This window comes from Podarcis filfolensis, assembly GCF_964270895.1.
Source record: "Podarcis filfolensis genome assembly, chromosome: 9".
NCBI classification, from domain to species: domain Eukaryota; kingdom Metazoa; phylum Chordata; class Lepidosauria; order Squamata; family Lacertidae; genus Podarcis; species Podarcis filfolensis.
In genome coordinates this window covers 48,404,560-48,420,175 of record NC_139610.1, presented here as the reverse complement: position 1 = coordinate 48,420,175, position 15,616 = coordinate 48,404,560, and the positions used below count along the sequence as shown (strand labels likewise).

The window sequence follows — 15,616 nt, the reverse complement described above, 5'->3', positions numbered from 1 at the left end:
AAATAGGTACCGCTCCGGCGGGAAGGTAAACAGCGTTTCCATGTGCTGCTCTGGTTTCACCAGAAGTGGCTTAGTCATGCTGGCCACATGACCCGGAAGCTGTATGCCTGCTCCCTCGGCCAGTAAAGCGAGATGAGCGCTGCAACCCCAGAGTCGTCTGCAACTGGACCTAATGGTCAGGGGTCCCTTTACCTTTAAGGCAATTAATCCAACTGCACAGATACACTTGACCTAATTAAAAAGCAAATAACTTTTTCCCTTGAAATATTTCAGAAGAAGTTGGGCAGGCATCTTACAGCAGGTGACTTTTAGCAATCATCACATCCTTGTGTATCTGGTTTTTCTGATGTTCAATCCACATTGACCTTGGGGGACAAGGTGGGTGAAAGGCTAAATAAATAAGTGCATATCTTTAAGAATATGAAATCAAGACTTGCAAGGTTACAGTTCTATGCATATATATGTATATATTAGGAAGTCTCACCATGGGTGCATCTAAGTGCATCTAGATTTACAGCCCTAGGCTGTTGTCCTATACTTGCATACTTGGGAGTAAGTGCAATTGAAGTCAGAATTTCTTACCTTTGAGCAAACATGCATAAGACTGACCTATAAAAACTATTTTAAGGCTCCAATCCTATACCTGAGAGCAAGTCTCCTTGAACTCAATGGGACTGCGCTCAATCATTTACCCTACTGCATTCCATGCTTTATTTGATGGGTAAAAATAAGGTTTCTTTTCTAAAGAGATACACACTGAGGAAACCCTGGTTCATTCAGTATGTCACACTGTCTGCTTCTCTTCCACTTTCTGATTATTTTGACCTCCAGATAATAAAGAAGCCCTTTCAATTGCTTCTGTTTCAGAACTGTCATCAGGCGGTAGCTGTGCTTCCTGCCAAACGAGTGAGCAAGGTGAAATCACAGAGCTACAGCTATGAAAAATGGCATGTTTGGCTTTCACAGGAGTGGAAGGCTGCATGTAACCTTTCTTTCAAACATCCCTCTGTCACCATGCGATCCCACCAGCCCTGGGCTCATTCCAGCTTGTTCACAAATCAAAGGTAACTGACAGAAGCCAATGGGGGTCACGTAAATCACCTGCTAACGGGAAGAGAGAGGAACAGGGAGAGAGGATGTGTTGTACATCCCAACAGATAGTGATCCTGGAGAACCCCACAGGTGTGCGGACGGAAGGTCAGAGAAAAGCTTTGGTTGCTCCTTATGAGCAAAGCATATTTTGCAAATTACTTAAATGTGATTCATGCCATCGAAACATACTTTATACTTCAATCTTTAATCAACTCCATTCTCTCTAGGAGTGTAACAATCTCCGACTGCATTAGGATGGGCCAGTTATTCGTAAACTCAACCAGGAAAGAAATATTTGGTCAATTACTGTCCGGCATTGGCCAAGTAGTCAAAGCATCAATAGAGTACATTTGTAGCAAGTCCACTTACAGTGGTGCCTCGCAAGACGAAATTAATCCGTTCCGCGAGTCTCTTCGTCTTGCGGTTTTTTCATCTTGCGAAGCACGGCTATTAGCAGCTTAGCGGCTTAGCGGCTATTAGCGGCTATTAACGGCTTAGCGGCTTAGTGGCTTAGCGGCTATTAACGGCTTAGCGGCTTAGTGGCTTTAAGAAAAAGGAAACAAACTCGCAAGACATTTCGTCTTGCGAAGGAAGCCCATAGGGAAATTCATCTTGCGGAACGACTCAAAAAACGGAAAACTCTTTCGTCTTGCGCGTTTTTCGTCTTGCGAGGCATTCGTCTTGCGAGGTACCACTGTACCACTAAAGGGGCAGGTGGTGTTGCAGCCTGGCACTTAACGTTGGACCGAACAATTTGCGTCAATGGCCAGGGCATTGGATTCAGGCCTGCCTGCAAATTGCCCAGTCATGGGTGGGCCTGGAGACAGGCTCTCCTCGGAAGCAGGCCCAATGGAGCATTCAGGCTTCCCTTGGGTCCACTCCTTGGGCTTGCAAGTCAGACAGCCCTGGGCCCTGCCTATGTTTTCAGCTTTAATTATGCTTGCTTGGCCTTGCTGTAAACTTCATTGGTCACCATATTCGGGGCAGAAATTGATCCAGCAAATTTGCTCCAGTTCAGTTGTTTTTGTCTACCTCACAGCAGTCATCACAACTTTGGTGGTTTAGGCATTGGGTAAGCCTTAGTCTTGGCTGGAGGAGAGGTTGTGGCTCTGCCTGTCCCTCTGAGAAAAGGATATCCCACTAAAGACATATGTGAGGAGTTCCTTTTGTCCTAGATGGGGGCTAGAGCCACAGCACTCATCAAGACAGCCATCCCGTGGGGTACTCCTACTTGATATAAGTCATAGGACTCCCCCGCTGTTGGATTGACCTTGGGTATACTTCCGGAAGGCGGCTTCAAGTCAATGGCTGTATCCAATGCCTATGCCAAACCTCTAACTTCTGCAATCAGTAAAGTTGTGGCCTTATTTGATCCAAAAGCACTGTGTTCTGCCTGGTTTATTGCTATGGAAAATGGGGTGGGGGTGGCACATTGCCTTGGCATACAATGAGCCGGGCTTAAGCTGATTACAAGAATCCAAGTTACCTGTGAAACATTTGCAGCTGAAATAAAACAAAAATTGTCCCCAAAATTCTCTTCTGTGGATGATTTTGATGCTGAATATTCTCAAAGTATTTCTCTCTGGAGGGAAATCACCTGGGAACATCATGTACTTTAATTAAAGTTTCATGATGTAAATTATTCAGTGATAACAACAGCAAATGTTGGAATAGTTTCCTAATATTCGTAGAGTTTTATTGCTGTCTGTGTTTCAGCCAAATGATGTTTGGTTTTGATATCTGATATGTAATTTGCAATGTTTGATCATTGACCTGCAATGGTAATAAACATCTGGCAGTGCTGACAGCTGACATGGAATTGCATAGCATAGTGGGGTTTTTTTTTCCATTTCTTACCACCATGCAACATCTTCCATATCAGCAACTGCCAAGAAACTTCTACAACAGAGACCCTGTACATTACAGAGAATCTTGGGGGGCATGTTTCTAGGTAAACCCTCAGTTCACAAGGCAGAGCATTGGACCTTACCATCACCTATTTTGAACTGAGAGTATTCCCTCTCACATATCCCTGTGGCTGTTTGTGAACTGTAGATAGAGGAAGATCAGTTATGATGGAACAATATATCCTTCAGCTGTCCTTCTCAATGAAGGAGACCCATTAAGTCTACAAATTACACAGGATATATCATTTATAACCCAGAAGGCTGTTTGCCCTTTGGCATGCAATGGAGTCATTTTATCTAATTTCTGATGCTCAGGTGAAATGCCATGGCTTACACATGCACAAGAGGGGGTTATCAGGAGGTTTGGGGCAACAACAAGGATTGTAGCATTGCAGTTTTGAAATGAAATAAAACCAGAGTAGGAAGAACTCCAAAAGAACCCAATGAGGACTGACCAAGGAGCTGATTGGCTGTGGGGAGGGAAAATGGAAAATATGGCAGATAAGGAAATGGAATCAAGTCTTATGTAGGGTCAGGCTGACCAACTGCAGCAATAGACAGGAACACACCACACTGACAATTTGTTGCAGATCCCAATTTTTTGTACTATACAGTATGAGCATTGGCATGTATTTTTTTATGTTAACAGCATTTGAGAATTGCCCCATATTCCTGTTTTTCAGGTGCAGAAATCAATCTGAATTAGGGAGAGAAAGGGACTTACCCATAGCTGAAGTATATCTTAGATTTTGACCTTTGGTGTTTTTGGTTCTACCCCAACTGCACGGACTGCCTCCCAATGTCGTCAATGAGCTCACTGTCTCCCACTGTCCCTGCTTCTTATTTATACATGATCCATCAAAGATTTGCCTTGCTAGCAGTGTCTTTCTTTTTGGTCAGCCTAGCTTCCCCTGCATTTCCTGTCTTGAAAGAATTTTGGCAGGTTTATGCATGACACTACATTGCCCTGGAAAGTGGAAAGTCTGTAATTAGACACTGTGTAATCAGCTGCCTCCCACTGGCAACCAGTCTGCCTTAAATCTGCCATCACAATTAATCAAGAAATCCCCTCTGGGGAAGTCACTGCCTCCACAAACCACTAACCTGTCAATTATGGGATTTACGTTAACACTTGCTACTACCAGCTCTATGAAAATAACATCCTGTGACATATAAGTGGCCAGAAGAATACCATCCTTATAAGGAGCATGTTTCATGTCAGTGCCTGAGAGGTAAAAACTGAATTTACTCCTTACTCTTGTGTCACGTTAGCAGCAAAACTCCCACTGACCCTTAGCAGGAATGACACCATTGTTTTTTGCAAATGTAAGGTATTCATTCAAATTATTAATAGTGTGACTGACAGATATAAACATTGCAGCAACTGGTTTATTTTATTTCTAATACCTAACAGTCAAATTCATAACCCAGTTGAGATGAAGGGTTTACTTCTACTCAAGGCAACTGAAAAAAGCTAGATTCTTATTACTGGGCTGTTAATCAGCTTAGACTTCACTATTTCTTTGCTGTAATTCAGTTGTACACCAGCAGCTAGAGAAAATGCGGAATAATAACCAGTCTAAGCTTGCTTTGGTAGAAGAGACCCCCAATAGTCACCTGTTGCAGAATGGAAAGATGCCAGGGCATTATCAATTTTTAAAAATTACAGAATTTACTCTCCGCTGTCTTTAAGATTTCAGTTTATTGGTAATCTGATTGTTACAGGGGGGAGGAGTACAAATGCTACAGTTAATGATTGTATACAAGAAGAAAATCAACATCAATTTAAGAAGAAGTTAGGATCATGTGGCATCACTAAGGCAATAGTACAATGAGTGGGAAATGAAGGAAATTGGGTTGTCGGAGCTAAGTCATAAAGCAGGGGTATGACTAATAAAATTTAAAAGGCTGAAACGTTTTTGAGAAATCTGCATTGTGTGCTCAAGAAGTTCACTAGAAGGATGCTTGAAGATCAAATAAACTATTTTATCATCAAAGCAGCTTTGATTAAGATACAACTAGCAGATAGTTTGTTTAGTTCCAAAACTTGATCTACAAGAAAGAAAATTTTACTTCACCAATGCAATTCTGTAACTCCTAAGACAATTTCTTGAAATGCCCATTCAGGATTTCTGAAGATCTCCACTGGAATTTTAATGAAGTTAATGGGTTAGATCAAACGTACCTTCTGCTCATGGGAAAACTTTTGGAAATCCTAACCCTTTTACAGCCCTGCATCAAATCTTTCTTGAACATGTTTTTGGAGCATATCACCACCAACTATTTTCCTCTTGCTCGTGTTTCTATGGATCCAAAACATTATCTTTCTAACATGGAAGACGTTGAACTCCAACAGGCCATCTTCTGCCTGCAATCCTGTGTGCTTATTTCCATTTATGGATTGCTTCCCATTAAATATCTCAAGGCAATATTGAAACTTTATAATGTCAGGAAGACGTTCCACAGTTGACAGTTCGCCCTCAACAAAAGCATACCCAACCCTTTCTTTTAATCTCTGGTTTTAAGGCTGTCAGATTCTTAACTGCCAAAACAACACAGGTTAAAAAAAAACAACTTAAAAAAATAAACAGAAGGATGAATTAAATATATTATTTTCTGCCAAAAACTAGTAGTGTCAGAACATCTAGTTGTCTCCTCAAAGATAATATTTTGGGCGTCTGTTTCACACACGTCCTACTCTCCAAGCTATGCCCCGAGGCAGGCAGAGCCCCAACTTGGCAGGAAGGTGAGTAGATGTCCAGGCTGCAGTGTGGGAATGTTTGTGCTTGTATGTAAGGAGTGGAGGGTGAAATGAGCAGAGGGTTGTAAAGAACACTTCTGCAGCCCCTCTGATTAATTTGTTTAATATTAAACACACACACACACACACATCATTGACTAGAGATGAACGAATCGTTCAGTTTCAGTTTTGTTCAGTTTCTTATTTTTCAATCTTCAGTCTACCCCATTTCTCTCTCTCTATTTATCTTTTCATACACGCACACACACACACACGAAAACATCACAATGTACGCATTTTTTGCAGGCAATTTGCTACAATGAAATGCATTTTTGAGTGTCATTGTCACTAACAGACATGCTTTTATGATGGAGAACTACACTGCAAAAGTTGGAGAAGTGTGGATTCAATAGGTTCAAATTAAAATGGGAACCTAATGAACTTGAATGTCTTGTGTTCATTACTGGCTTTTGTTGCTTTTTTGTTTTACATATATTTGATTTTTCTATGTTTTTAGTGATTCTTGTTCTTATCTGTAAGCCACCTTAAAAAATCTGATCAGAGAGACCTCGTGGCTCTTGGTCTTGGTGTGTCTGACTTAAAGTTTGAATTTGTGATATGGACTTGAGGAATTATGACTGAAAGCTACCTGGTAAATGCCATTACTACAGATATTTGAAATTTGGGTTCCTCACTTCCAAAAGCAGCAATCAAGCTAAGTCACTGAAATAAAACATAAAATTATTTCATGCGCCTCTCCATCTCTTCTACGGATGGGCGGATCTGTCAATTTTGGGTTTTCTCCATTTCTCATTTTTTCCAGTCATAATTTCAGGTCTCCACATTTCTACATTGGTTAGCAATTTTTTGAAAGAAGCCCTTTTGGAAACCCACCACCATTTATAGTGAAATGCACATGTTTGTAGGCAATTTTGTCAACTAGCGCTTATTTTTGCAAAACAGTTTTCTCTAATAGAACACATCTTTGTATGTTTGTTTCACTAATACATACATTAATATGCACTTTATCCCAGCACATGTCACTTGGCTGGAAAACAGCATGGCAAAATTCAGAGAAGTGCAAATTTCAAAGAATGGCTGCATTTTGGTTCTCAGATTGCTTTGGAACGTGTGAATTGGGTAGATTCACCTTTCAGTTCAAACCAAATAAAATCCCTCTCTCATCACTAATCTCTCTACATCCCATGTGACTGAAACATCTTCTCTTTGAAAGCTGCACATTATAAATGCTTTGACTACTTTAGAAAAAAAAGAGACCTGTGGAACAACTGTCTTTGGTTAAATTCATGGATACTTATATCTATCCTGTTAGGTACTTCAAATGTTCCTATGTTTGTTTCTATATTTGTTTCGGTGGATATGCACATCTTGCCATGAACGGCAGAAAAATAAGCTACTTTAGCTTTTTACTGCCTCTAAAAAGGATCAGTGTCTGTCCTCCAGGTTAATTTGTTAAAATAGCTGCTAACTTCTAGAATATCCTCTGGGAAAAGCTAAAAAAGATAGGACTTTTGTGCCATCTAGTGGAACAATGAACTAATGAATCACATACTGAGCATTCATGAGTATAACTACAGTGAAATAAATACCATACAGTGTGTTTTGTTCTTAAGTAATCAGTGCTATTTCCCCGTAACAAAGAAAAATCTATATAATAAACTTCAGATACTATAACAATTTGGGTATACTGTACTTTTCTGTGTATAAGACTGGTTTTTTTATTTAATAATCATACTAAAAAGTAGGAGTCTTATACATGGGTAATGCATAGGGTGGATGTTTGATTGGTTGCTGCTGCAGCTGGCAGCAGCTATTGGGCATGTTATTGGTTGCTACGTAAAGGGCTGGTTTTGATTGGTTGACGCTGCGGCAATTGGGTGGGTGATTGGCAGCTTCTGCCAGCAAAGGGACAGGAGACAGGTGGATTTTTCGCCGTGTGTGTTTGAGCGGTTTTCTGCAATCCTCCCTATAAAAGCTCAATCCCCCCTAAAAAAGCTGCAATACCCCCTTAAAAAGCTCTGGGCAATCCCTCCCCCAAAAAGCTCAACAATTCTGAGCCATCTCCCCCCATTTCCTTACATTTTAGTCCTGAAAAATAGGGGGTGTCTTATACATGGGGGCGTGTTATACACGGAAAAGTACAGTAGTTGTCTCAATGCAATTGGATTGGTCTTCAGAAAAACTGAAGTGCAAAAATCCAACAATCTTCATCAGATTCATAGGAAAGGGTTGTGGGTTTTTCCAGGAAGTTGCAATATTAAAGTAGTCAAAATACCACATCACCAGAACTGTGGTGTTAACTTTGAATTAATTTATTACTATCATTTCTGCAGGAAAAAGAAACAAAGACCTAGATGTGCCCCCCCCAATTTTATTATTGTTTTTCATGTTAATTCAAGAACAGCATAACTACAGTTACTTATCCAGTAGTACATTCTTATTAAGTTTCATATGCAGTACACAGTACATAAGCAATATGTTTATTTATGTATTATCAGTTCAAATATCCACAGAGATTCTTGTGTTGAGGGTGGAATAAAAGTATTTTTGTCTCGTTAATAAAGGAAAAGGAAGGAACCCAAGTCACACCAAAATATCTATCCTTCAAGTGCCTTTAATTACCCTTCTGTGGTGAGTTAGGTATTCCCATAGAACTACATTCCAAATATTACTTAACCAGATTTCAGTGGGGATTTCTATAGATTATTTCCAATATTAGTAAAGGTAAAGGCACCCCTGACCACTAGGTCCAGTTGTGGCCAACTCTGGGGTTGCGGCGCTCATCTCGCTTTATTGGCCGAGGGAGCCGGCGTACAGCTTCTGGGTCATGTGGCCAGCATGACTAAGCCACTTCTGGCGAACTAGAGCAGTGCACAGAAACGCTGTTTACCTTCCCACCGGAGCAGTACCTATTTATCTACTTGCACTTTGACGTGCTTTCAAACTGCTAGGTTGGCAGGAGCAGGGACTGAGCAACGGGAGCTCACCCCGTCGTGGGGATTCGAACCGCCGACCTTCTGATCAGCAAGCCCAAGAGGCTCAGTGGTTTAGACCACAGCGCCACCCGTGTCAATTGGGCAGCTCATAACGGGGGGGGGGGAATACTGATGTTTCAGAGTATTATCATCATTGTTCAGTGTAGCATCATGTTGAAAGAACTCACTGAAATGAACCGACTTGGCTTGATTTGAACCAAAGTTCAGCAGAGTTTCACCCTAGAAAGTTTCAACACTGTCATGCTTTGCTGGAGCCCTACAAGTGAAATTGAAATGATTAGGGCATGGCAAGGCAAGGCAGCTCCCAGTTTGCCCTGCTGACTGAGTTAAGGAAGGCATGTCAGCCAAGGACAAGAATCAGTTAAGGGTTTCAGAAGGCTGGCAGGGCCATCTTTAAAGCACCCATCTTTAAAGCACCATCTTAAAAAGCAGAGACATCACCTTGCCAACAAAGGTCCGTATAGTTAAAGCTATGGTTTTCCCAGTAGTGATGTATGGAAGTGAGAGCTGAACCATAAAGAAGGCTGATCGCCGAAGAATTGATGCTTTTGAATTATGGTGCTGGAGGAGACTCTGGAGAATCCCATGGACTGCAAGAAGATCAAACCTATCCATTCTGAAGGAAATCAGCCCTGAGTGCTCACTGGAAGGACAGATCGTGAAGCTGAGGCTCCAATAATTTGGCCACCTCATGAGAAGAGAAGACTCCCTGGAAAAGACACTGATGTTGGGAAAGATGGAGGGCACAAGGAGAAGGGGACGACAGAGGATGAGATGGTTGGATAGTGTTCTCGAAGCTACCTGCATGAGTTTGACTAAACTGCGGGAGGCAGTGGAAGACAGGTGTGCCTGGCATGCTCTGGTCCATGGGGTCACGAAGAGTCGGACACGACTAAATGACTAAACAACAACAAACTATTTTTCAGTCACATGTTCCTGCAGAAGAGGCTGCAGAGGAGTCACCCTCAGCGTCTGAGGATGATGGGAGCTACTTAGAGATTTTTATGATCACATGGGAATCTTCTTGATCTGAGTCTTTCTCAATCCAGCCAAAGATTCTGAGGCAAGAAGGCTGGCAGAGGCAGTCCTGTGACCAGTGACATAAGCATGCTGAGAACGGTTCCTTGGAACATGCCTGGAGCTCCTTTCCCTAACCAATCACCCTACAGTCCTCATACATTTGAGGCCAGGAGAAAGTGCTACCACATCAAAGAGCATGACTTCCAGATGGGCTTGAGCTTCAGAAAATATCACATTGTGTTGGTTTGCTGACTTTCTGCACTACTGTGGCACACCCTCTGTACAAAGAACATGATAACCTGCTGAACAAGAATTATTCATGTAGCTGCTTCCCCAGCAATCTGAGACTGTGCCTGCAGGAAGCTAACTTCTGCTCTCTCTTCATGCCTCTCCTCGTTCTTGTCGCAGCAAGATGGGGAGACACCCTGGTTCCTTCACCATCCAGATTCCTCTTTGCTTCTTGGCCTTCCTCATCTCCTGATTCTGATTCTGGACAGCTCTCTGCCATAGACTGTCCCTGCTACCTGAACCCTGTTACCTCTTAAGCTTCTGACACCTGCTCTTCTCAGTCTTCTCTCCATCTTCCCTCTGACCACTCATTGCTGTCCCACCACCACTTCCCAGGCTCTGAGCTTTCTTCTCTTGGGGTTTCCCTAGCCGGTTCTTCCCACCATGCCTCTGCATTCAACCAGTCCTTGACACTATGCAAAAAATGAAGCTAAAGAATAATAATCAAAATTAAGTAGAGCCTGTTTCTGGAGGTTTGCTTTCCAGTGTTTGGCATTTCTACACAATTGTCCATTGCCGTAGCTTTTCAGTTCTCTCAAAAAGAAGGATGTGTCTTCCACTAGGTGGCACTTGTGTTTACCTTTTGGAGAGTCAGCACTGCATGCTGGCACTTTTTGTTCATCCTGTCATTCAGGCTTTTACTAATGTGTTTCCCCAATGAACACTCCAATGAACAGTAGCTGGAAAGGGTGTGACAAATGTGATTGTAATACAGGAGTACAGTACTGTCAACATCCTAGATCACTTGCCTGACAATATGGAAGAAGAAACCTCACACAAATAAGCCACACCGCAACCAACCAAGCTCGGGAACCCCTAACCTCTTGCAACATCAATAAAAATAAATAAATACACAAACAAAGCACCTACTCATGTGATGCTGACACAACACCCCCTACACTAAGAATAGGCAATAGAATAATAATAAAAAAAATCCCCATCTCTGTTCCCCAACTGCAATATGTCTATGCCAAAAATGTCTCTCATCAGATGTAAACAAACTGTGAAAAAGACTATAAATAGAAAATAGAGACATTAGATGTACCATTCCCTGTTTATCTGTTTGCTTTGTAACACAAAACCACCCAGTAAAAAGTAATCATAATTTAAAAAATATTGAAGAAGAAACACCATTGAATTAATCCTTTTTTCTTGCACTGGCAAGTGTAGGAGAGAGGTGTGCTTCATGTACAGTAGTACCTCGGGTTACAGACGCTTCAGGTTACAGACCCCGCTAACCCAGAAATAGTACATTGGGTTAAGAACTTTGCTTCAGGATGAGAACAGAAATCGTGCAGCGGCAGTGGGAGGCCCCATTAGCTAAAGTGGTACCTCAGGTTAAGAACAGTTTCAGGTTAAGAACGGACCTCCAGAACGAATTCAGTTCTTAACCTGAGGTACCACTGTACTTTTCTTTAATTGCATTTATATCCTCTGCCCTTCTTCCTGAGCAGCAAACAAGCAAACATTTTAAAAAGTAAAACAAAGCAAAAGCATTAAAAAAACACACTTAGAAATATAAAAAACCAACTTCAGTTAAAAACATTATTTCATTCAGTGATCTTTCGGTTGGCAAGATGAGTATTCTCCAGTCATCAAATGGCTGGGCAAACAGGAATGTTTCCAAACCTCTCCTGAAAGTTAATAATGATGCAGACAGGTGCACCTCACCTAGGGATGGCATTCCACAACCAGGGAACCACCACGGAAAAGGCCCTGTCATGGGGCAGCCCTTGGTGTCAGCACCACCAACAAGGCTTCAGATGTTTAACATCACATTTAAGATGTAATCACTGGCAGTTTTTGCTTGAATGATGTGCAAGATGCAGTCAAGAATCATGACAGAATCGGGTAGTGGTGGCACCACATGAATTTTAGGGTGCTGCACGCAAATATCATTTGACCCACTAGTTGTTCATGAATGAATGAATAGACTTTATTTGCGTAGCCGCCAGGCCATAGCATCAAAGGACAAACACCGACAAAAATACATTACGAATATAGAATGGACCATGTTTAGAAACAATGTCTTTAGCTGAACACTTTGAAGCCAAAATCTGGGACGCCATCTTCCTGCATGCCATATTTCAGTTTTATATCATGAGCGCAGAGAGACCATTTTCACACCGGGGGCATGGCACTCAAAAATGGGCATTTGGGGGCAACATGAAAGAATACGACCCTCCCCCCAAGTGCATTTTTCACTGTAAAATCAGAGCAACCCAAATGGCCACCGTTCTCTTGCAGGGAAAATTGAGATGTCCCAGTTTTTCCAGACAGTTGTGGGATACGCCATGAAAAAAGTAGACAAATACCATCACCTGCCTTTACAGTTGCATAGCTGTGCCATAATACTAGGATGATGAGAGGTGGTATTCATTTTACTGCTTATGCTGGTCATTGGGATGGTGCTATTCTAAATAAAAGGAGGTTCACTTGAAGTAAGTGTGTATGTGTGTTTGTTCGTATCTCCAAAAAGAGACAATCTACCTTCCTGGTCAGGGACGTGGGTGCCACTGTGGGTTAAACCACAGAGCCTAGGACTTGCCGATCAGAAGGTTGGCGGTTCGAATCCCCGTCACGGGGTGAGCTCCCATTGCTCGGTCCCTGCTCCTGCCAACCTAGCAGTGCGAAAGCACGTCAAAGTGCAAGTAGATAAATAGGTACCGCTCCAGCTGGAAGGTAAACGGCGTTTCTGTGCGCTGCTATGGTTCGCCAGAAGCAGCTTAGTCACGCTGGCCACATGACCCAGAAGCTGTACGCTGGCTCCCTTGGCCAATAAAGCGAGATGAGCGCCGCAACCCCAGAGTCGGTCACAACTGGACCTAATGGTCAGGGGTCCCTTTTTTACCTTCCTGGTCACTCAGCATTTGTTCCAACTATTCTCCTCCTTTCTAGCTTACAATGCGGGCCTATGAAGCTTGTGCCAAGGGGAAGTGGGATATTGAACACCAATGGTTCTTAGTCACCGGACTTGAATACTCCTCTCCTCTGCCATTCTGAAGAGCCCATCCTGTCTCTGTGACCACAGAGCCAAAGGCAGAATTAGCCATAAAGGAAAATGTACTGGCACGAGTATCCCTCCCCCGCTTTGCTGGACAACAATGAGCCAGAATAATTAAGTTTCTTGTGGATTTCACCCTAAGCCATAACTTGGCTCAGGATCATTCAAAGTTGGTTTTCAATCCAGAATTAAATTTCAGGACTCTAATGAAATTCCAGCTAAAGTGAGTTTCACTTGGTCTCACATGTGGCTCCAAGTAACTCCTGCAGTTCTAATTATGAAAGGAAGGGAGAGCTATGGGCTGTATCATAACTATTCACTAGCTAAATTTTTAAAAGCAGTAGATGCATTATTTAAAAATGATCTTACAGTACACAGTCCCTTCTTTTATATGAACATTAAAATCCTTGCCAATGTTTATGTAATGCTCCAAGGCCATTTCTTCCAGAGAGTATAAACAAACATCTGGAACAGCTGCACACCCCATGTGTTTATTTATTGTACATGCAGAAGGTTAAGAACTGCCAATTAATTTTTGTCTTGAAACTTTGCATAGACTAATTTCCTTGGGATTAAAGCCATAATTCAGCCAGGGATGAAGATGTTTGGCTGAGTTGTAACAGTTGAGAAACCCAACTGATATCTCTAATTTGTTTATTTTAAAGTACTCACACTGATTCAAATCAGGATAGTCTAGTGCAGATGTGGGGAACCTTTCACCCTCCAGATGTTGCTGAACATCAGCCCCAGTAAACACCAACATCATTTAAGATGCATGGTGAAAAGCTGGCATAAGATTAATTGGTGGAAGTAGCATTGTGCAAGAGGAAAGCATAAGAGTGTTTTTACCAGTATTGTGAAATGGAAGCATTGCAAATGTGAATCCATCCTCAGCCTTCCTCAAATGTACACATCCACTCTAACTCTTCCTGACCACCTTACCCATTCCTGAACAAACTACATACCGGTACTTGATTCTGAAAAATGCAGGGTTGAGCATTGAGGAGAAATGTGGGGCAGAGCACACAGTCAAGCTTAGCCTCATACATTTTCTGCAGCCACATGTAAAGCCTTTAACATCAAAGATCTATGCCAGTTGACCCTATACATAAGCTCCATACAGCTTTCTTGGTAGACTGACCCTATGCAATCTGGAAAGGTACACAAAAGTGATAACTGTTTCCACAGATTACAATAAGAATACAGATGTTGTTAGACTTTGGGCTCCCATCATCCTTGACCATTGCCCATTATGGCTGGGGCTGATGGGAGCTGGAGTCAAGTAACCTCTGTGGGTCACAGATTTCCCATTCCTTCTAGAGTGCTACATGAAAGAGTTTGTGCATGGAAAGAGTTGTTGCACACCAGTTTAGAAGAACAGAATGCATGTTGACCCACTGAATATTCATCCCCCCCCCCCCGATACTGGATGTTCTCTGTTCTAGCTAAGGTCTATTAACATAATCAACAGCCCCTTTATGAATTTCTTTATTTTGTCCTTTTTTGTAAACTAATACTCTTGCTTTGCAGCAGCAAGAAACCAATTTTTGTAGCACAACTACAGAGCAGCAGTACGCCATGCATAATGCACAGCAGCTGTTATCATTTTGTATATGAAGATTTTCCAAGACCTCAGTGCTTATGAAATACAAACTGCACTCCGTTCAATTATTTGCCATGATTTGTATGTGAAAGAGCAGCTTCAACCCCTCGGGGCTTTTGTTTGAGCATCTGCAATGAGTTTTTAATGTTGCCTCTTCCTTGTTTTCTGTAATAGAATGCTTCTGGGTGCTCCCTGCGCTCCCTCCTCCAACCCAAAGGAATCAAACACCGCAACATTCACCAGTTACCTGCCAGAAAAGCAATGATTAAAAAAAACCTATTCATATGCACATTACTTCACTTTTACTATCTTGAGAATATATGTGAAATGGGGGCCCCTATATAGGTCTGTAAACAGGATATGACGTGCCCCTTGGCTGGGGATAGCATCAGAACACCCTCTCCATTAGAGACTGCTTCCAAGATGGCACCTTGGGATGAAACTTCAGTGGGGTAGGACCATAAACCATGCCTGGAAGTACTATTTCTAAAATCTGCCCAGTTTCTATTTTACAGAAGACTCTAAACTCCTCTACAGGAGCAGCAGTGGTTGCTAAACAGCAAGCTTCAATCGAGGATGAGTCGAAAATTGCCTCCCCAATTCAACCAATCCATGGGTGTTCCCAGATGGCAAAATGGGACCACCATCTCAGTGGTTTTCAGCATGGCAGCAAGAAATGTAACAAATAGTTTAGGGGAAAGAATTTGAAATACCCTTTTTAAACTGTGTAAAAACAATGTTACCTACTGTTACAGTGGTGGTTCTTCCTTATTTGCCTGGTTGCCACCACATGTTTTCTCTTCCCAGAATCCCCCTTGAATTATGCAAGCACATGCTGGCATGGGAAGCAGTGAAGCCACCAAAGAGGAAAACTTGGCTTTACAGCTCCTCAATGACCTTTTCCAAGTTAACTTAAGTACCCTGAATTCCTTGAAATACGGACCA

At 42.1% G+C, this 15,616-nt stretch overlaps 1 protein-coding gene across 1 annotated transcript in view; it reads left to right on the top strand.

The window, feature by feature from the left end:
- The window catches only part of LOC310742747 (uncharacterized protein), a gene marked incomplete at its 3' end in the record, with an annotated part of 114,864 nt that extends 99,928 nt beyond the window's left edge, over positions 1 to 14,936 (top strand). Inside the window, exons 4-5 of the mRNA XM_083572164.1 lie at positions 868 to 1,064; positions 14,846 to 14,936. Coding sequence (XP_083428290.1) covers positions 868 to 1,064; positions 14,846 to 14,936 — 288 coding nt within the window. The remainder of the gene's footprint in view (positions 1 to 867; positions 1,065 to 14,845) is intronic.
- Positions 14,937 to 15,616: the final 680 nt, after the last annotated feature.